A 21,129-nucleotide genomic window follows, 5' to 3' on the forward strand; every position below is an offset into this window, starting at 1 on the left:
TCTACCGCTCTGCTGGTTTATTGTTGTGAGGTTTTAGTTGCAAGCAAGTTTGTTTTAACACGCAGGTGCAGGCAATCTCCCATTAGCAAAGTTTTAAGAAATCATTTTCTAACGTGTAGGCACGAGTTAAGTTCTGCCCGTAGTTTGCAGTCCACCCGCCAAGTCACAGACCAAAATCAAACACAAAGATCAAAGGAACAAACAGACTAAACAAACAGATTCACGCAGCCCTGCAAACATCTGCCACCTCTTAGCGCGACCTTCCCTTTGACTCAAAGGTCAAAGGCGTCTGACCCCATTACGCAATGCTCTGATCCCTTTGGCTTCTCATCTGAGGTAGCAGAGAATGTGGGAGCTGACAGCTGGATACACAGATGACTAGGAGAGCGTTAACGGCCAATGGTATTTGGCTGTGATATACAACACCCTCACATTTGAATGGCAACTATTCATATATAAAAGCCAGAGGCCATTAAGGTTTGAATGTGATGCTTGGTGTATATTCCCCAGAGGTAAATATCGAGGAAACAAGTTTGCATATGTTCCTCTGGGCCGTTTAATAAGGGCCAAATACATTTCAAAGCATTAAACATGTATATATTTTTTACCTTTATTTAACTAGGCAAGTCTGTTATGAACAAATTCTTATATTCAATGACAGCCTAGGAACAGTGGGTTAACTGCCTTGTTCAGGGGGAGAACAACAGATTTTTACCTTGTCAGCTCAGGGATTCGATCTTGCAACCTTTCAGTTACTATTCCAACGCTTGAATCATTAGGCTACCTGCCGCCCCGTAATGTAATGTCTGCCTAAAAGAAATATGCGCCAGTTGACTCCACATACTTTTTGCATGTCACCAATGCCTCTACAAAGATCCCCAGGCTCAAATAGAAAACTATGGATATATTCATTAGTCAGATTCAGTTGCAAAACATTTAGTTTGTTGCAAAATGTTTTGCAACAAAAATGTTTACCGTTTACTGCTCAGTGATACGGGAAGGAAGGGGTTGTTACTTCACAAGCAGAGCCTGGGGTGTAGTCGTTTTTCTTTTGGAGTAAATGGTTACCGTTTTGGTTACCTTTTGCAACGGAGTCCCGACTAATAAATACACCCCAGGCTCTGCTTGTGAAGTAACAACCCCTTCCTGTATCACTGTGTAGTTTGTTTTTCTCCCCCTACTAATCGGCCAGTGATGGGATGCACAGAAGGGGGCTTGGGAATAAACGACCACAACACATTCTTTCCAGAGTCATCAAAAGCCTCTGGGATACTTGCGAACAGGTTGCTAGACAAACACAAATACTTTCCACTTATTTACCTGTGACTTCATAGGGCAAAATATTTGGCAATCCTGGAAGAACCGCAAGATATTCCGCATGGCTAAAACACTTCCATTCTGGAAACAGGAAGAAGACCTGGAACGTTACTCAATCTCGGCCATCTTGACGGTCAAACCCTCTCATCCAAGACGCCTGACTAAAAGTTAAGCTAGCAGCTTTTAAAAAGTGTTAGGTTTACAAATGATAATTGATCACATTAATAGTTGAACAAAAAACAACCAGCTGGAGACGGATTTAATTCATGCTCCTTTCCACAAGCTCACTTCGGTAAAGGACTTCAAGTCCATTCCTGTGGAGAGTAGCAGCAGTTGAGAGCCATAAAGATGAGGGATGTGATATTCTGTCAGGCTAGACTCATACCTCACTGACAGCAGACATTAAGAGGAAAGGAATTTCAGCCTGGCGTCAAGAGTTAATGAACAAAAATAGAAACACAACATGTAGTGTTGGTCCCATATTTCATGAGCTGAAATAAAAAAATCCCAGAAATGTCCCATACACACAAAAAGCTTATTTATCTCATTTTGAGGACAAAATTGTTTACATCCCTGTTAGTGAGCAATATCCATCAGAGCTGTTGCCAGAGAATTGAATGTTCATTTATCTATCATAAGCTGCCTCCAATAATCATTTTTGAGAATTTGGCAGTATGTCCAACTGGCCTTACAACTGCAGACCACGTGTAACCACGCCAGCCCAAGATCTCCACATCCGGCTTCTTCACCTCTGGGATTGTCTAAGACAGTCACCTGGACAGATGATTGAACTGGGGAGAATTTCTGTATGTAATAAAGACCTTTTGTGGGGAAAAACTCATTCTGATTGGCTGGGCCTGGCTCCCCCAGTGGGTGGGCCTGGTTCCCGAGTGGGTGGGCCTCCCAGGCCTCCCATGTGAAATCCATAGATTAGCGCCTAATGAATTTATTTCAATTGACTGGTTTCGTTATATGAACTGTATCTCAGTAAAATCGTTGAAATTGTTGCATGTTACGTTTATAATTTTGTTCAGTTTAACATAAATCTGTGAGACACAAATTAGTATGATATGTTACATTTGGCCTTGTTACATAGGAAAGACGGTAGTGCGTTGCTGCACAGCTATTTTCAGGTTTCTCTAGAGATGTTCGATGGGGTTCATGCCCGGGCTATGGCTAGGCCACTCAAGGACATTCAGAGACTTGTTCCAAAGCCACTCCAGCATTTTCTTGGCTTTGAGCTTAGTCGTTATCCAGTTTGAAGGTGAACCTTCCCCCCCCAGTCTGAGGTCCTGAGCGCTTTGGAGCATGTTTTCATCAAGGATATCTCTGTATTTACACAGATCATCTTTCCCTCAATCCTGACTAGTCTCCCAGTTCCTGCCACTGAACAACATCTCCACAGCATGATGCTGCCACCACTATGCTTCACCGTAGTGATGGTGCCAGGTTTCTTCCAGATGTGATGCTTGGCATTCAGGCCAAAGAGTTCAATCTTGGTTTCATCAGACTAGAGAATCTTGTTTCTCATGGTCTGAGAGTCCTTTAGGTGCCTTTTGGCAAACTCCAAGCGGGCTGTCATGTGCCTTTTACTGAGGAGTGGCATTTGTCTGGTCACTCCACCGTAAAGACCTGATTGGTGGAGTGCTGCAGAGATGGTTGTCCTACTGGAAAGCTCTCCCATCTCCACAGAGGAACTCTGGGGCTCTGTCAGAGAGACCATCCGGGTCTTGGTCACCTCCCTGAACAAGGCCCTTCTCCCCTGATTGCACAGATCTGGGGAAGGGTCCCAAAAATTGTCTGCAGGATTGAAGAACTCCAACATCATTCTTAAATTGAAGAAGTTTGGAACCACCAAGACTCTTCCCAGAGCTGAATATACACTGCTCAAAAAAATAAAGGGAACACTTAAACAACAAAATGTAACTCCAAGTCAATCACACTTCTGTGAAATCAAACTGTCCACTTAGGAAGCAACACGATTGACACTAAATGTCATATGCTGTTGTGCAAATGCAATAGACAACAGGTGGAAATTATAGGCAATTAGCAAGACACCCCCAATAAAGGAGTGGTTCTGCAGGTGGTGACCACAGACCACTTCTCAGTTCCTATGCTTCCTGGCTGATGTTTTGGTCACTTTTGAATGCTGGCGGTGCTTTCACTCTAGTGGTAGCATGAGACGGAGTCTACAACCCATACAAGTGGCTCAGGTAGTGCAGCTCATCCAGGATGGCACATCAATGCGAACTGTGGCTAGAAGGTTTGCTGTGTCTGTCAGCGTAGTGTCCAGAGCATGGAGGCGCTACCAGGAGACAGGCCAGTACATCAGGAGACGTGAAGGAGGCCGTAGGGGGGGCAACAACCCAGCAGCAGGACTGCTACCTCCGTCCTTTGTGCAAGGAGGAGCAGGAGGAGCACTGCCAGAGCCCTGCAAAATGACCTCCAGCAGGCCACAAACATGCATGTGTCTGCTCAAACGGTCAGAAACAGACTATGAGGGTGGTATGAGGGCCTGACGTCCACGGGTGGGGGTTGTGCTTACAGCCCAACACCGTGCAGGACATTTGGCATTTGCCAGAGAAGACCAAGATTGACAAATTCGCCACTGTGCTCTTCACAGATGAAAGCAGGTTCACACTGAGCACATGTGACAGACGTGACAAAGTCTGGAGACACCGTGGAGAACGTTCTGCTGCCTGTAACATCCTCCAGCATGACAGGTGGGTCAGTCATGGTGTGGGGTGGCGTTTCTTTGGGGGGCCGCACAGCCCTCCATGTGCTCACCAGAGGTAGCCTGACTGCCATCAGGTACCGAGTTGAGATCCTCAGACCCCTTGTGAGACCATATGCTGGTGCGGTTGGCCCTGGGTTCCTCCTAATGCAAGACAATGCTAGACCGCATGTGGCTGGAGTGTGTCAGCAGTTCCTGCAAGAGGAAGGCATTGATGCTATGGACTGGCCCACCCGCTCCCCTGAATCCAATTGAGCACATCTGGGACATCATGTCTCTCTCCATCCACCAATGAGACGTTGCACCACAGACTGTCCAGGAGTTGGCGGATGCTTTAGTCCAGGTCTGGGAGGAGATCCCTCAGGAGACCATCCGCCACCTCATCAGGAGCATGCCCAGGTGTTGTAGGGAGGTCATACAGGCACGTGGAGGCCACACATACTACTGAGCCTAATTTTGACTTGTTTTAAGGACATTACATCAAAGTTGGATCAGCCTGTGGTGTGGTTTTCCACTTTAATTTTGAGTGTGACTCCAAATCCAGACCTCCATGGGTTGATAAATTTGATTTTCATTGATCATTTTTTGTGTGATTTTGTTGTCAGCACTTTCAACTATGTACAGAAAAAAAGTATTTAATAAGAATATTTCATTCATTCAGATCTAGGATGTGTTATTTTAGTGTTCCCTTTATTTTTTTAGCAGTGTACTTGGAAGTGGTGGGTGGTGTGCGAGCCTCCTAAGTCGAACCAGCAGGCCGCTCCGAGTGCCTCTGTTCTGCCAGCAATGTTTTAGGCCGGCCTCTGGAATCAGTTCAATTGCCCTGGGGAGAGCGAACAAAGGATCTGCTTTCGGGGAAGTCATATTTCTGGTCGTAATGCTGGTTTTTCTGGTAAGTTACCGTCGCTCTGATATCCAATAGTTCTTCCCTGCTGTATGGAATGACACAAAACATTTCCTGAGCTAATAATGTGAAGAATAATACAAAAATACAAAAATAAAGTACTGCAAAGTTTCCTCAGAGCTAGTCGCGAGGATGATCGATGGAAACAGGATGCACCTGAGCTCTCATAGCAAAGGGTCTGAGTACTTATGTAATTAAGGTATTTCTGTTTTTTTTACTTTTTATACATTTGAAGAAATGTATAAAAACTTGTTTGTTTTCGCTTTGTCATTATGAGGTATTGTGTGTAGATTGATGAGGAAAATGTTTTATTTAATCCATTTTAGAATAAGGCTGTCACGTAACAAAATGTAGAAAAAGTCAAGGGTTCTGAATACTTTCCAAACGTATTGTACTCCTGTGTCCGTAAGAATCAGGGCTACCACTCAATGCAAGTCATTTCGATCTATGGTTTCCACATATCGATTTCTAAGTGAAAGTATCAGAACCACACAGGTCCACAAAACAGGGGACTTTACATATTAAGCCAAAAATTAAAGGAGAGAGATTGGTCGTGACTCGAATGTCCAAGCAACTACTTAGCATGTTAGCTAACCCCTTCCCCTTACCTTAACCACTAACCCAAACTCCTAACCCTAACCCTTAACCTCTAACCCCTAGCCTAGCTAACGTTAGCCACAACAATTTGGAGTTCATAACATATTGTACGAATTTGCAATTTTTAACATTTCATACTAAATGGATGATGGACATCCACAATTGAATATATACCATACAAAATGTAACATGTCATACTAAATCGAGGGAGACAGATTTACGTTAACTATGTGACACCTATCCCTGTGTCCGGGTTGGCAAAACACCCAGTGCCATAGAGACCCATTGGTGGTGTGTGTGGGTGGATGTGTGTGTGTATGCGCCTGCATGCATGCATGTACACGTGCACATTGTGTATGATGAAGCAGGGAAAAGCTAGCTAGGGGCTTATGGATTGCACATTTCCACTTTTACAATATGAAAACAGAATTTCAACGAAAGATGACCATAAATAATCTCCAATGTACGAGAGAGACGTGACACTTATTTTGTTTATTTTTGTTTATTAATTCACTTTATTTACTCAGGGTAGCTCAATTGAGACCAGGGTTTCATACACAAGGGTCCCCTGAGTACAAACATTTTCTAACAAACAGGAAGAAAACATTTACATGACAAATAAAACAACAAGAAGAAAAATAACCACAACACCACAACCTCAACACCACAATTTCAACAAATAAACCACTACAATCAATTGAAACAACTGCCATCCTCAAAAAATGTATTCAACACCAGAGTCCTAAACTGCCCTAGCGACACAAGTGAATCAAGATGCAAGGAATTGTATAGGTTATTCCAACAATGGGGGGCACTAAAACAAAAGGAGCATTTCCCTAAATTGGTCGGTAGCTCATTCTTTTATACGTTAGCAACAAAGTTAGGTCAGTTGGAAGTTTGTGTAGTAGGCAATAATGAAGTGATCTATGGGACTTTAACTAGGACCAGCCAACCTTTTGATACAAGATGCAGTATTAAACTGTCACCTGTGATAAAGCGAAGGGAGCTATGGTAGGATACATTCAAAGGTTTAAGTGTAGAGGCTGCTACAATATGGTAAATGGTGTCACCATAGTCTAGAACTGGCAGGAAATTCGACTGGACAATCTGCTTCCTGATATTTAGGGAGAGGAAAGATCTATTTCCATATGTTTTGTTTTTAAGTCTTTGTCAATCCAAATGCCCAGATATTTATAGGCCTGAAACCCGATCGATGGGAGAAACATCCAATTAATAAATATGCAATGTTTTGTTTTGCGAGAATTAGAGAACGACATACATTTAGTCTTGCCCCCATTAAGTACAGGTTAAAAAACAAACAGGGCTTTCTCTAAGGCAACAAAGTCACATTGCAACTCTAACATAGCCTTTAACAGGCTATTTATATAAGTAGTAAAGCGAACAGGTTCCAGTATCGACCCCTGCGATACACCTCTGGTAATATCCAGGAAACTAGACTTGACGCCCATCAGAAATCATTATTTGAGTGTTATCTGACAGATAATTCTCAAACCACAGGCAAGACACCTGATGCAGGCCTATTTCAGCCAGCCTTTATGGGGTAGTGGGAAACATCTCAGCTCCAGGCAACATCTCAGCTCCTGTTCTGGTGTGTATGACTGTATGGAGTCTGTTGGGAGGAACAAAATCCCATTGATTTCCAGGGGTACTCTTCTTTCATCCAAATTCAGTGCTTTCAGAAAGTATTCACATCCCTTGACTTTTTCCACATTTTGTGTTACAGCCTGAATTTTAAATGGATTAAATTGAGATTTTGTTTCACTGGCCTACACAAAAAAAGTGGAATTATGTTTTAGAAGAAAAAGTATAAATTAAAAAAAAATATTCCACCCCTTTTGTTATGGCAAATTTGCTTAACAAGTCACATAATACATAGCATGGACTCACTCTGTGTACAATAATAGTGTTTAACCACTCTCGGGGGTGTGGGACGCTATCGTCCCACCTGGCCAACATCCAGTGAAATTGCAGAGCACCAAATTCAAAAACAGAAATACTCATAATAAAAATTCATAAAACAAGTGTTATACATCGGCTTAAATATGAACTTCTTATTAATCCAACCACGGTGTCAGATTTCAAAAAGCATACCATGCGATTATCTGAGGACAGCGCCCAGCTCACAAAACATTACAAGAGAGTGACCAGCCAAGTAGATTAGTCACAAAAGTCAGAAATAGCAATAATATTAATCACTTTCCTTTGATGATCTTTGTATGGTTGTACTCACAAGACCCCCAGTTACACAATAAATGTCTGTTTTGTTCAATAAAGTCCCTCTTTATATCCAAAAACCTCCGTTTTGTTGGTGCGTTTTGTTCGGTAATCCAATGGCTCAAAGGCAGTCACAACAGGCAGACGAAAATTCCAAATAATACCGGTAAAGTTTGTAGAAACATGTCAAACGATGTTTATAATCAATCCTCAGGTTGTTTTTAGCCTAAATAATCAATAATATTTCAACCGGACAATAGCGTCGTCAACATTTACATTTACATTTAAGTCATTTAGCAGACGCTCTTATCCAGAGCGACTTACAAATTGGTGCATTCACCTTATGACATCCAGTGGAACAACCACTTTACAATAGTGCATCTAAATATATAGATAGATAGAGCTATATAGATAGTCAATAGAGCACTATGTTTTCTGGAAGAGGTATAAACCCACTAAGCAAGGACAGACTTTTATTGGTGCAGTCTGGGCCGGCCTTGATTTCAAGATTGATTGATTTCAGATTTGGTCCTGTCCTGCCTTGTTTTGGCGCAAACATAGATGTCTATGATAGGTTCAGATTTGGTCCGGTCCTGACCAAATCTGAACCAAGCATAGACGTCTATGTTTCACAAGTTTGAACAGCACAGTACAGTAATGTGGAGGACAGCAGAGTACGGGACATTAAAATAAAGAAAAGTAAAGTATAGTTTACTATAATGTAGTCTACTCTAATGAATTAAACTGTAATGTACTGAATGAAACTATTGTACTCTACTGTACTTTTCTCTTCTGAATTCAACTTTACTGTATTGTACCGTACTACACTGTACTCAACTGTACTATACTGAATAACACTCTGTCCTGTATCATCAGGAAAACACTATTTTCACCTTTCATTCAGAACCAAAAATGAACTTAACTTTAATGCCTGGAAAATACATCTTGTAGACATCCTTTCAACTTAACTTTGCTTGCTGGGAAGAGAAATAACGTTGTCGAAAGCCTTTCTGAAATGCTTTCCGACCATGTCCAAATCTTTGGGTGAGATGAAATCAACATTGTCTTTTCATTTTACAGTGATTGGAAGTGGGGAGGTAGTGAGTGGGGAGGAAGTGATAGTGATTGTGATTTAGAGTGGAAATGTGAGCGAGAGAAAATAGAAAGACTGTGTCTTACCACTTCCGTCCTCCTGCCTCATGCTGCTGCACTGTGTACCCAAACTGGGCCTCTTTGGAGCCTTCAATGATCTTGTACTTCTTTGTGTCAAAATTGAAGCAGTGCCGAAGGCCTAGAAACACACACAAAACATTGTATAAGCATTTAAAAGATTAAGTACACTGAATGAATATGATTACATCACTATTGCGTTGCATCTCACACTCGACGGGCTTACCAATCACGTGCACAGTGAGAGGAGCAAACTTACCAGTAACACGTTACAATAAGATGCTCCTATTAATATGTAACTACCCAGTAATAACTGTAGTAATAATAGTAGTTACATAGATGTCACTAAGTAATTACATGGTAATAAGGTTGTGTAGCTCTCAAGTATTACACATTTGGAACACGAAATGTGCAATTGCACATTCACTTGCTGAAGGTTAGTCCACACATGTAACTACTGATGTTATGAAACATTTTCTTGTTCCACTATGTAACTAATGTTGTGTAATTACACGCTTGATATCAAAAAGAAGTAACAAAGAAAAAAAGGAATCAAATTTGTGCTGATTTGGTACTCAAGCGTCAATTGGTTTCGTCTTGACTTGATGGGTAATGACCCATCCCCCAACACTGTCAACCAAGAGTCAAAACTAAACCAATTCACCTTGGTGGTGTGCAGACTAGTTTTATATTATCCTTAATGATTTCGCACAAACCAGAAAAAAATGCCACAATATGTCTGTGAAACTATATATTCACAGTATTATGAATGAATTGTGGTTTATTTGGTAGCATTTCGCAATGTGACTGATTTTACTAATTGTATTAGTACTGTACAAAGTTCGAGGTGCGTTATTTAATAGATTACCCCGCTCCCCCTACCTCAGGTTTCCAGTGGGGAGACCTGAGGTCAGCCTACCCTTCTCCCCTCCCCATCTTGTATTTCTGAATAGGAGACCTTCCCAGGCAGTAGCCTGCATAGTTACAAACTAGAATCAGGGTGCCCACTCCGACATAGTTAATTGACCCACAGTCCCACACGGTGACATGATATCACTGATGTGACGTGCAAATGAGCAATAGAAAACTGATTGCGGAATTGTCACCATTCCAAATGTTTTGGTGCGTCGCCCCCTTGCCCATATCGCCTATACTTAAATTCGCCACTGACTCCAACCAAAATTCGACCTTGTTACACATAACTACAAGGTGCCACTATTGAATCCACATAATAATACCAGGATTGATAGATCAGGATAGATAGGCTAGGACCTTATTTTCAATTAGTTTATTTCTATATTATGACCTGGCTCAAAAGCTAGGGAGTTTAAAAAAAATGTTTACCTTTATTTAGCTAGGCAAGTCAGTTCAGAACAAATTCTTATTTTCAATGACAGCCTAGGAACAGAGGGCGTTCAGGGGGAGAACGACAGATTTCTACCTTGTCAGCTTGGGGATTCAATCTTGCAACCATTCGGTTACTAGGCCAACGCTCTAACCACCAGGCTACTTGCCAGATATACTTACATAGGATATACTTGTAATTATCATGTACCTACCCAGTAGTAGGAAACTTAATGTAAAGTGAAACCCAGTTGGGGATAACAACCAGGCGAACATGAGGTATAACCAATTTAGTTACATTGTGCTTACAATGTAGCAAATCTTTGCCAACCAACTTAGTTGAAATTACAATGTTGGTACAAAAGATATACATATATTTGCAATGTACTTTCCCAGGACAAGCAACTTTGTCATGTATTGTCATATATTGTCATGTCTTGTCCCTGTGCTTTCTCTTCTATTCGTTTCCCCCTGCTGGTCTTATTAGGTTCTTTCCCTCTCTCTATCCCTCTCTCTCTCTATCGTTCCGTTCCTGCTCCCAGCTGTTCCTCATTCTCCTAACTACCTCGTTTACTCTTTCACACCTGTCCCCTATTTTGCCCTCTGATTAGGTCTCTATTTCTCTCTCAGTTTCTGCCTCTGTCCTTGTCGGATTCTTGTTTTCTGTTGCTGTGTTCTTGTTCCGTCCTGTCGTGTTTTGCCTTCATCAGATGCTGCGTGTGAGCAGGTGTCTCTGTCAGCTACGGCCCGCGCCTACCCGAAGGGACCTGCAGTCTGTGGCCGCTTATCCTGCTATTCCCCTCTACAACTAGAGGATTTATGTTATCCCCGTTTGGACATTTCCTGTTAAGGATTCTGGATTATGTTATTTTCTGTTTGGACTTTAATAAACTCAGTTTCTGTTAAGTCGCTTTTGGGTCCTCACTCACCTGCATAACAGAAGAATCCGACCAAGAATGGACCCAGCGACTACGGATCCTCGCAACTCTGCCGTCGAGATCCAGGGAGCGATGCTCGGCAGACACGAGCAGGAATTGTCTGCTGCTCGGCATGCCGTTGAGACCCTGGCCGCTCAGGTCTCCGACCTCTCTAGACTGTTTCACAATCTCCGTCTCGATCCACCAGCTACTTCCCGGGCTTCCGAGTCTCCGGAACCCAGAATTAATAACCCACCGTGTTACTCTGGGCAGCCCACTGAATGCCGCTCGTTTCTCACCCAGTGTGATATTGTGTTCTCTCTCCAGCCCAAAACATACTCAAGGGGTAGAGCTCGTATCGCCTACGTCATATCTCTCCTTACTGGACGGGCTCGTGAGTGGGGCACGGCAATCTGGGAGGCAAGGGCTGAGTGTACTAACGAGTATCAGAACTTTAAAGAGGAGATGATACGGGTTTTTGATCGTTCAGTTTTTGGGAAGGAGGCTTCCAGGGCCCTGGCTTCCCTATGTCAAGGTGATCGATCCATAACGGATTACTCTATAGAGTTTCGCACTCTTGCTGCCTCCAGTGACTGGAACGAGCCGGCGTTGCTCGCTCGTTTTCTGGAGGGACTCCACGCTGAAGTTAAGGATGAGATTCTCTCTCGGGAGGTTCCTTCCAGCGTGGATTCTTTGATTGAACTCGCCATCCGCATAGAACGACGGGTAGATCTTCGTCACCGAGCTCGTGGAAGAGAGCTCGCGTTAACAGTGTCCCCCCTCTCCGCATCACTACCATCTCCCCCCACTGGCTCAGGTGTTGAGCCCATGCAGCTGGGGGATATTCGCATGTCGACTAAGGAGAGGGAACGGAGAATCACTAACCGCCTCTGTCTCTATTGCGGTTCCGCTGGACATTTTGTCATTTCATGTCCAGTAAAAGCCAGAGCTCATCAGTAAGCGGAGGGCTACTGGTGAGCGCTACTACTCAGGTCTCTCCATCAAGATCCTGTACTACCTTGTCGGTCCATCTACGCTGGACCGGTTCGGCTGCTTCCTGCAGTGCCTTGATAGACTCTGGGGCTGAGGGCTGTTTTATGGACGAAGCCTGGGCTCGGGAACATGACATTCCTCTCAGACAGTTAGGGGAGCCCACGGCCATGTTCGCCTTGGATGGTAGTCCTCTCCCCAGTATATTATGTGAAACACTACCTTTAACCCTCACAGTATCTGGTAACCATAGTGAGACCATTTCTTTTTTGATTTTTCGTTCACCTTTTACACCTGTTGTTTTGGGTCATCCCTGGCTAGTGTGTCATAATCCTTCTATTAATTGGTCTAGTAATTCTATACTATCCTGGAACGTTTCTTGTCATGTGAAATGTTTAATGTCTGCTATCCCTCCTGTTTCTTCTGTCCCCTCTTCACAGGAGGAACCTGGTGATTTGACAGGGGTGCCGGAGGAATATCATGATCTGCGAACGGTCTTCAGTCGGTCCAGGGCCACCTCCCTTCCTCCTCACCGGTCGTATGATTGTAGTATTGATCTCCTTCCGGGGACCACTCCCCCCCGGGGTAGACTATACTCTCTGTCGGCTCCCGAACGTAAGGCTCTTGAAGATTATCTGTCTGTTGCTCTCGATGCCGGTACCGTTGTGCCTTCTTCCTCTCCCGCCGGAGCGGGGTTTTTTTTTGTTAAGAAAAATGACGGTACCCTGCGCCCCTGCGTGGATTATCGAGGGTTGAATGACATAACGGTTAAGAATCGTTATCCGCTTCCCCTTATGTCGTCAGCCTTCGAGATTCTGCAGGGAGCCAGGTTTTTTACTAAGTTGGACCTTCGTAACGCTTACCATCTCGTGCGCATCAGGGAGGGGGACGAGTGGAAAACGGCGTTTAACACTCCGTTAGGGCATTTTGAATACCGGGTTCTGCTGTTCGGTCTCGCTAACGCTCCAGCTGTCTTTCAGGCATTAGTGAATGATGTACTGAGAGACATGCTGAACATCTTTGTTTTCGTTTACCTTGACGATATCCTGATTTTTTCACCGTCACTCCAGATTCATGTTCAGCACGTTCGATGTGTTCTCCAGCGCCTTTTAGAAAATTGTCTTTATGTGAAGGCTGAGAAGTGCGCTTTTCATGTCTCCTCCGTCACATTTCTCGGTTCTGTTATTTCCGCTGAAGGCATTCAGATGGATCCCGCTAAGGTCCATGCTGTCAGCGATTGGCCCGTTCCTAAGTCACGTGTCGAGTTGCAGCGCTTTCTCGGTTTTGCGAATTTCTATCGGCGTTTCATTCGTAATTTCGGTCAAGTGGCAGCTCCTCTCACAGCCCTTACTTCTGTCAAGACGTGCTTTAAGTGGTCCGTTTCCGCCCAGGGAGCTTTTGATCTCCTCAAGAAGCGTTTTACATCCGCTCCTATCCTTGTTACTCCTGACGTCACTAAACAATACATTGTCGAGGTTGACGCGTCAGAGGTGGGCGTGGGAGCCATTCTGTCCCAGCGCTCCCATTCTGACGATAAGGTCCATCCTTGCGCGTATTTTTCTCATCGCCTATCGCCGTCGGAACGTAACTATGATGTGGGAAACCGCGAACTGCTCGCCATCCGCTTAGCCCTAGGCGAATGGCGACAGTGGTTGGAGGGGGCGACCGTTCCTTTTGTCGTTTGGACTGACCATAAGAATCTTGAGTACATCCGTTCTGCCAAACGACTCAATGTGCGTCAAGCTCGTTGGGCGTTGTTTTTCGCTCGTTTCGAGTTCGTGATTTCTTATCGTCCGGGCACTAAGAACACCAAGCCTGATGCTTTATCCCGTCTCTTCAGTTCTTCTGTAGCCTCTACCGACCCCGAGGGGATTCTCCCTGAGGGGCGTGTTGTCGGGTTGACTGTCTGGGGAATTGAGAGACAGGTAAAGCAAGCACTCACTCACACTCCGTCGCCTCGCGCTTGTCCTAGTAACCTTCTTTTCGTTCCCGTTTCTACTCGTCTGGCCGTTCTTCAGTGGGCTCACTCTGCCAAGTTAGCTGGCCACCCCGGCTTTCGGGGCACGCTTGCTTCTATTCGCCAGCGGTTTTGGTGGCCTACTCAGGAGCGTGACACGCGCCGTTTCGTGGCTGCTTGTTTGGACTGCGCGCAGACTAAGTCAGGTAACTCTCCTCCTGCCGGTCGTCTCAGACCGCTTTCCATCCCCTCTCGACCATGGTCTCACATCGCCTTAGACTTTATTACCGGTCTGCCTTCGTCAGCGGGGAAGACTGTTATTCTAACGGTTGTCGATAGGTTCTCTAAGGCGGCTCATTTTATTCCCCTCGCTAAGCTTCCTTCCGCTAAAGAGACGGCACAAATCATCATTGAGAATGTGTTCAGAATTCATGGCCTTCCGTTAGACGCCGTTTCGGACAGAGGTCCGCAATTCACGTCTCAGTTTTGGAGGGAGTTTTGTCGTTTGATTGGGGCTTCCGTCAGTCTCTCTTCCGGTTTTCATCCCCAGTCTAACGGTCAAGCAGAACGGGCCAATCAGACTATTGGTCGCATCTTACGCAGTCTTTCCTTTCGAAACCCTGCGTCTTGGGCTGAACAGCTCCCCTGGGCAGAATACGCTCACAACTCGCTTCCTTCGTCTGCGACCGGGCTATCTCCTTTTCAGAGTAGCCTTGGGTACCAGCCCCCTCTGTTCTCGTCCCAGCTCACCGAGTCCAGCGTTCCCTCCGCTCAGGCTTTTGTCCAACGTTGTGAGCGCACCTGGAAGAGGGTCAGGTCTGCACTTTGCCGTTATAGGGCGCAGACTGTGAGAGCCGCCAATAAGCGGAGTCCTAGGTATTGTCGCGGTCAGAAAGTATGGCTTTCCACTCGTAACCTTCCCCTTACGACAGCTTCTCGCAAGTTGACCCCGCGGTTCATTGGTCCGTTCCGTATTTCTCAGGTCGTTAATCCTGTCGCAGTGCGACTTCTTCCGCGACATCTTCGTCGCATCCACCCAGTCTTCCATGTCTCCTGTGTCAAGCCTTTTCTTCGCGCCCCCGTTCGTCTCCCCCCCCCCCCCGTCCTTGTCGAGGGCGCACCTATCTACAGGGTCCGGAAGATTATGGACATGCGTTCTCGGGGACGTGGTCACCAGTACTTAGTGGATTGGGAGGGGTACGGTCCTGAGGAGAGGAGTTGGGTTCCATCTCGGGACGTGCTGGACCGTTCGTTGATCGATGATTTCCTCCGTTGCCGCCAGGGTTCCTCCTCGAGTGCGCCAGGAGGCGCTCGGTGAGTGGGGGGGATACTGTCATGTATTGTCATATATTGTCATGTCTTGTCCCTGTGCTTTCTCTTCTATTCGTTTCCCCCTGCTGGTCTTATTAGGTTCTTTCCCTCTCTCTATCCCTCTCTCTCTCTATCGTTCCGTTCCTGCTCCCAGCTGTTCCTCATTCTCCTAACTACCTCGTTTACTCTTTCACACCTGTCCCCTATTTTGCCCTCTGATTAGGTCTCTATTTCTCTCTCGGTTTCTGCCTCTGTCCTTGTCGGATTCTTGTTTTCTGTTGCTGTGTTCTTGTTCCGTCCTGTCGTGTTTTGCCTTCATCAGATGCTGCGTGTGAGCAGGTGTCTCTGTCAGCTACGGCCTGCGCCTACCCGAAGGGACCTGCAGTCTGTGGCCACTTATCCTGCTATTCCCCTCTACAACTAGAGGATTTATGTTATCCCCGTTTGGACATTTCCTGTTAAGGATTCTGGATTATGTTATTTTCTGTTTGGACTTTAATAAACTCAGTTTCTGTTAAGTCGCTTTTGGGTCCTCACTCACCTGCATAACAAACTTAATGTTAAGTGAAGTGACTTGGTAGTTCCAATGTAACAACCTTTGCAGACAATAGCATAACCAGGAGAAATAAGGAGACGAGAAAATCCTTCAGTTTGACTTTTCTTTAATGGATTTGACAAAGATTCATATTCAAACTAGGGCTGTCAAACGATTAAAACAATTAATAGAGTTAATGGCTTTAGTTAATCACGATTTAAGAATTTGTTCAAATTTGGCCCTAAATATAAAAAAAAATCTGTTTTAAAAAGCAGTGTACTGAGTTATTTGTAATATTATGTTTTGATTGTCAGGGGGGAAAAACACACAAAATAATCTGCATCGGAATGTTTTTTAATAGCATTTTCACCATAAACAACACAAACGTCACTAACATACAGCTATTATGTTCTTGAAGTTGAACACGCTCGTGCATAAACACACACACATACACGAGTACTGTTGAATCTTCAGGCATTCTAAATGAGTGTTCTCCCAATTTATGATTGGGAAACAAATAAGTGGCTCTATGGATACAAAGCGCTTTATACTTGTCCAACCATGTTCTGAATTCCACACAGAAGACAATAACAACAGGTCAGCCAGGTCTGAGTTTATGTCAAATATAATATCGCTGTTAGATCTTGCCTAGGCTACTTATCCATGTACTTCAACATAAACTTGTCACAAGCTGCTACTACTACAATTGGGATCATTTGCTTAAATCTTTTGACCCGAGAAGTACAACAAAAACAGTAGCTGGCTAAAATGCAATGATTTTAATCATGTTCATGTTCTGATTAAAATTGTTGTGTGAAGTTAGCCACGGTATTGTAAACATTCTTCTGGTTAGCTAGCTAACGTTAGCATAACTAGCTACTTCTGTACAAATGATGTTTTTTGGAGTTTTTGGAGTCAACGGTTTAAGACAATGCGGCACTGTTTGAAAATAAACAAATTCGTGCAGAGCCGTAGGAAAACGTGAACTCTTTCAAAGCAGCTGCACTGAATGGGTTTACCAGACATATTCATAAGTTAATGTCATAGAAAAACTGTTCAATGTTTAAAAAAGCAGGCCTCTGTTATTGGAAAAGTTGACATAGTACCTCACCCAATTTCAGCCCGTTTGCCTTTGTTTTGTCTCGTGAAGTCAGTCACAGTGGTCTCCTAGCTACAGTGTACCGACCCTCATCAACCACGCCTATCAACAACTATGTTTGGTTGCACCAGCACATTTTTGCTTGATTCTGCACTTGGTTTCTTCCTTCGCTCATCCTCCTCTCCTCCCTACCTGTTTTTTTGCCTCACAAGAGAGCGAACACAAATTTGAATGGAAACAAGGTATGTGTCAGTAAAAGCAATTTAATAAAAGCAGTTTAGTCGTCCTCTAAAACTAGGTAGATTAATACATGCGGTAAAGAGGTCAATGGAACACCGACTGTGGGGGATAGATGAAGGATGCTGGATCAAATCAAATTTTATTTCTCACATGCTCCGAATACAACAGATCTTACAGTGAAATGCTTACTTTACAAGCCCTTAACCAACAATGCAGTTAAGAAAATACCAACAAGAAAAATAACAAAAATGTAAGAGAGAAGAAAAACAAATAATTAAAGAGCAGCAGTAAATAACAATAGCGGGGCTACATCCCGGGGTACCAGTTCAGAGTCAATGTGTCAATGTGCGGGGGCATCGGTGTCGAGGATATTATGTACATGCAGGGGGTTATTAAAGTGATGAGAGTAGAAGCCTCTTGGACCTAGATTTGGTGCTCTGGTACCACTTGCTGTGCGGTAGCAGAGAGAACAGTCTATGACTAAGGTGGCAGGAGACTTTGACCATTTTTAGGGCCTTCCTCTGACACCTCCTGGTATAGATGTCTTGGATGGCAGGAAGCTTGGCCCCAGTGATGTACTATGCCGTACGCACTACCCTCTGAGGTATCGGAGCAGTTGCCATACCTGGCAGTGATGCAACCCGTCAGGATGCTCTCGATGGTGCAGCTGTAAAACCTTTTTATCATGCCCTCTTCACAACTGTCTTGGTGACCCGTCGATGAAAATGGGGTTGTGCTCAGTCCTCCTTTTCCTGTAATCCACAATCATCTCCTTTGTTTTGATCACATTGAGGGAGAGGTTGTTATCCTTGCACCACACGGTCAGGCCTCTGACCTCCTCCCTATAGGCTATCTCATCTTTGTCGGTGATTAGGCCTACCACTGTTTTGTCATCAGCAAGCGTAATGATGGTGTTGGAGTCGTGCAGTCATGAGTGAACAGGGAGTACAAGAGGGGACGAGCACGCATCCCCTGTGTTGAGGATCAGCGTGGAGGATGTGTTGTTACCCACCCTTACCACCTGGATGTGGCCCGTCAGAAAGTCTAGGATCCAGTTGCAGAGGGAGGTGTTTAGTCCCAGGGTCCTTAGCTTATTGAAGAGCTTTGAGGGCACTGTGGTGTTGAACGCTGAACTGTAGTCAATTAATTGCATTCTCACATAGGTGTTCCTTTGTCCAGGTGGGAAAGGGCAGTGTGGAGTGCAATAGAGATTGCATCATCTGTGGATCTGATGGTGCAGTATGCAAATTGGAGTGGGTCTAGGGTTTCTGGGATAATGGTGTTGATGAAAGCCAGACGTGAGTGCTACGGGTCGGTAGTCATTTACCTTAGTGTTCTTGGGCACAGGGACTATGATGATCTTCTTGAAACATGTTGGTATTACAGACAGGGAGAGGTTGAAAATGTCAGTGAAGACACTTGCCAGTTGGTCAGTGCATGATCGGAGTGCACGTCCTGGTAATCTGTCTGGCCCAGTGGCCTTGTGAATGTTAACCTGTTTAAAGGTCTTACTCATATAGGCTGCTGAGAGCGTGATCACACAGTCATCCGGAACAGCTGATGCTCTCATGTATGTTTCAGTGTTACTTGCCTCGAATGCAGCACAGAAGTTATTTAGTTAGTCTGGTAGGCTCATGTCACTGGGCAGCTCTCGGCTGTGCTTCCTTTTGTAGTCTGTAATAGTTTGCAAGCCCTGCCAAATCCGACGAGCGTCGGAGCCGGTGTAGTAGGATTTGATCTTTGTCGTGTATTGGAGCTTTGCCTGTTTGATGGTTCGTTGGAGGGCATAGCGGGATTTCTTTCCCGCTCATTGAAAGTGGCAGCTCTACCCTTTAGCTCAGTGCAAATGTTGCCTGTAATCCATGGCTTCTGGTTGGGGTATGTATATACAGTTAATTATTGATAAAGCCAGTGACTGATGTGGTGTACTCCTCAATGGCATTGGAAGAATCCCTGAACATATTCCATTCTGTGCCAGTAAAACAGTCCTGTAGTTTAGCGTCTGCTTCATCTGACCACTTTTTTTATAGACCGAGTTACTGGTGCTTCCTGCTTTAATTGTTGCAGGAATCAGGAGGATAGAGTTATGGTCCGATTTGCCAAATGGAGGGCGAGGGAGAGCTGTGTATGCAATCTGTGTGTGGAGTAAAGGTGGAGTTTTTTCCCCTCTGGTTGCACATTTAACATGCTGATATAAATTCGGTAAAACTGATTTAAACTTGCCTCCTTTAAAGTCTCCGGCCACTTGGAGTGCCGTCTCTGGAAGAGCATTTTCCTGTTTGCTTATGGCGGAATACAGGTCATTGAGTGTGGTTTTAGTGCCAACCTCGCTCTGTGGTAGTTTGTAGAGAGCTATGAAAAATACAGAATAAAACTCTCTAGGTAGATAGTGTGGTCTACAGTTTATCATGAGATACTCTACCTCAGGCGAGCAAAACTTGGAGACTTCCTTAGATATCGTGCACCAGTTGTTGTTTACATAAATGCATAGGCCCCCACCCGTGTCTTACCAGAGGCTGCTGTTCTGTCTCGCCAATAGAGTGTATAACCTGCTAGCTGTATATTAATGTCGTCGTTCAGCCACGACTCGGTGAAACACAAGATATTACAGTTTTTAATGTCCAGTTGGTAGGATATACGTGCTTTCAGTTCGTCCCATTTATTTTCCAGCGATTGAACGTTAGCTAGCAGAACGGAAGGCAAGGGCAGATTAGCCACTCGTCGCCTGATCCTCGCAAGCCACCCCGATCTTTTGCCTCAAAATCTCAGTTTCCTTCTCCAGCGAATCACGGGGATCAGGGCCTTTCCATTGTTTTTGACTAGTTCCATTGACCTCTTTATGGCATCCAATCTTAGCTAGCTAACGAAACTGCTAACATTAGCTTTAGTAGCCTAGCTAGAAAACTATCTAATTAACCTTAGCTAGCTAGGTTGATGTAATCATGCAGCCAGCAGCTAACATGAATAATTTAGACTCACTAAATAAACGATCTGCTGCTACCCAAGGCCAAGGGATACTGAAGGTCCTGAAAAGGTTAGTCACCCAGTTTGTTAGTACAGTAATGTTGGCATATTACTTTATTTCCACTGCTGTTGATTATTCACAAATGTTTGTGTCACAAACTTCTGTCGTTAAAGTAAAAATAATTTTAAAAATACCACAGAGCAGTCTACACAGACAATATTAACACATTTGTCCAACCATAACAGATGGATGGCTAACGCATAAAGAAATAATTAATGGATTCTAGCACCACCTTCATTTTCACAAACACTGAGACAGGCAGTCATCATGGCATCAGTCTTTTTCGACTAGCTAGTGCATATTGACACCTACTGATATGAACTGGTAATGCAGATTTGTTAGAATAGAGCAGGGTTCCCCAACTGGCCAAACATTTTTGACCATAAAAGACTAAAAACAACAGCCAATCAGCTCCATGTGATTTTAACTTTGGAAATCTATTCCAAAGTATTCCCACACATAATAGAGATATATGTGACCGTATACAAAATGTAAGAAAGGTTTGACATTATTATGTTTTAGTCAAATGTTATATCTGTTCGGGCTTCTTGTTGTCAGTTTTAAGTCTAGCAGGTAGCCTAGCGGTTAAGAGTGTTGCGCCAGTAACTGAAAAGTTGCTGATTTGAATCCCTGAGTCAACTAGGTGAAAATTCTGCCTAGGCACTTAATCCTAGTTGCTCTGGATAAGAGCATCTGCTAAATGACCAAAATGTAATTTTCAATACAAATGTTGAAAGTAGTTGTTCTAATGATT

General features: G+C 44.2%; 1 protein-coding gene across 3 annotated transcripts in view; it reads right to left on the reverse strand.

Moving 5' to 3' along the window:
* itga11b (integrin, alpha 11b) overlaps positions 1-21,129 on the reverse strand; it is a 105,855-nt gene that overhangs the window by 57,065 nt on the left and 27,661 nt on the right. For 2 of the 3 annotated variants that reach the window (XM_046356548.1, XM_046356556.1), the window contains one exon: positions 8,967-9,078. In XM_046356548.1, the coding sequence (XP_046212504.1) occupies positions 8,967-9,078 (112 nt within the window). Of the gene's footprint in view, positions 1-1,320; positions 1,440-8,966; positions 9,079-21,129 lie in introns of those variants that run through there. The other variant, XM_046356566.1, reaches the window with a different exon arrangement.

This window comes from Oncorhynchus gorbuscha, linkage group LG01 (assembly GCF_021184085.1).
Source record: "Oncorhynchus gorbuscha isolate QuinsamMale2020 ecotype Even-year linkage group LG01, OgorEven_v1.0, whole genome shotgun sequence".
NCBI classification, from domain to species: Eukaryota; Metazoa; Chordata; class Actinopteri; order Salmoniformes; family Salmonidae; genus Oncorhynchus; species Oncorhynchus gorbuscha.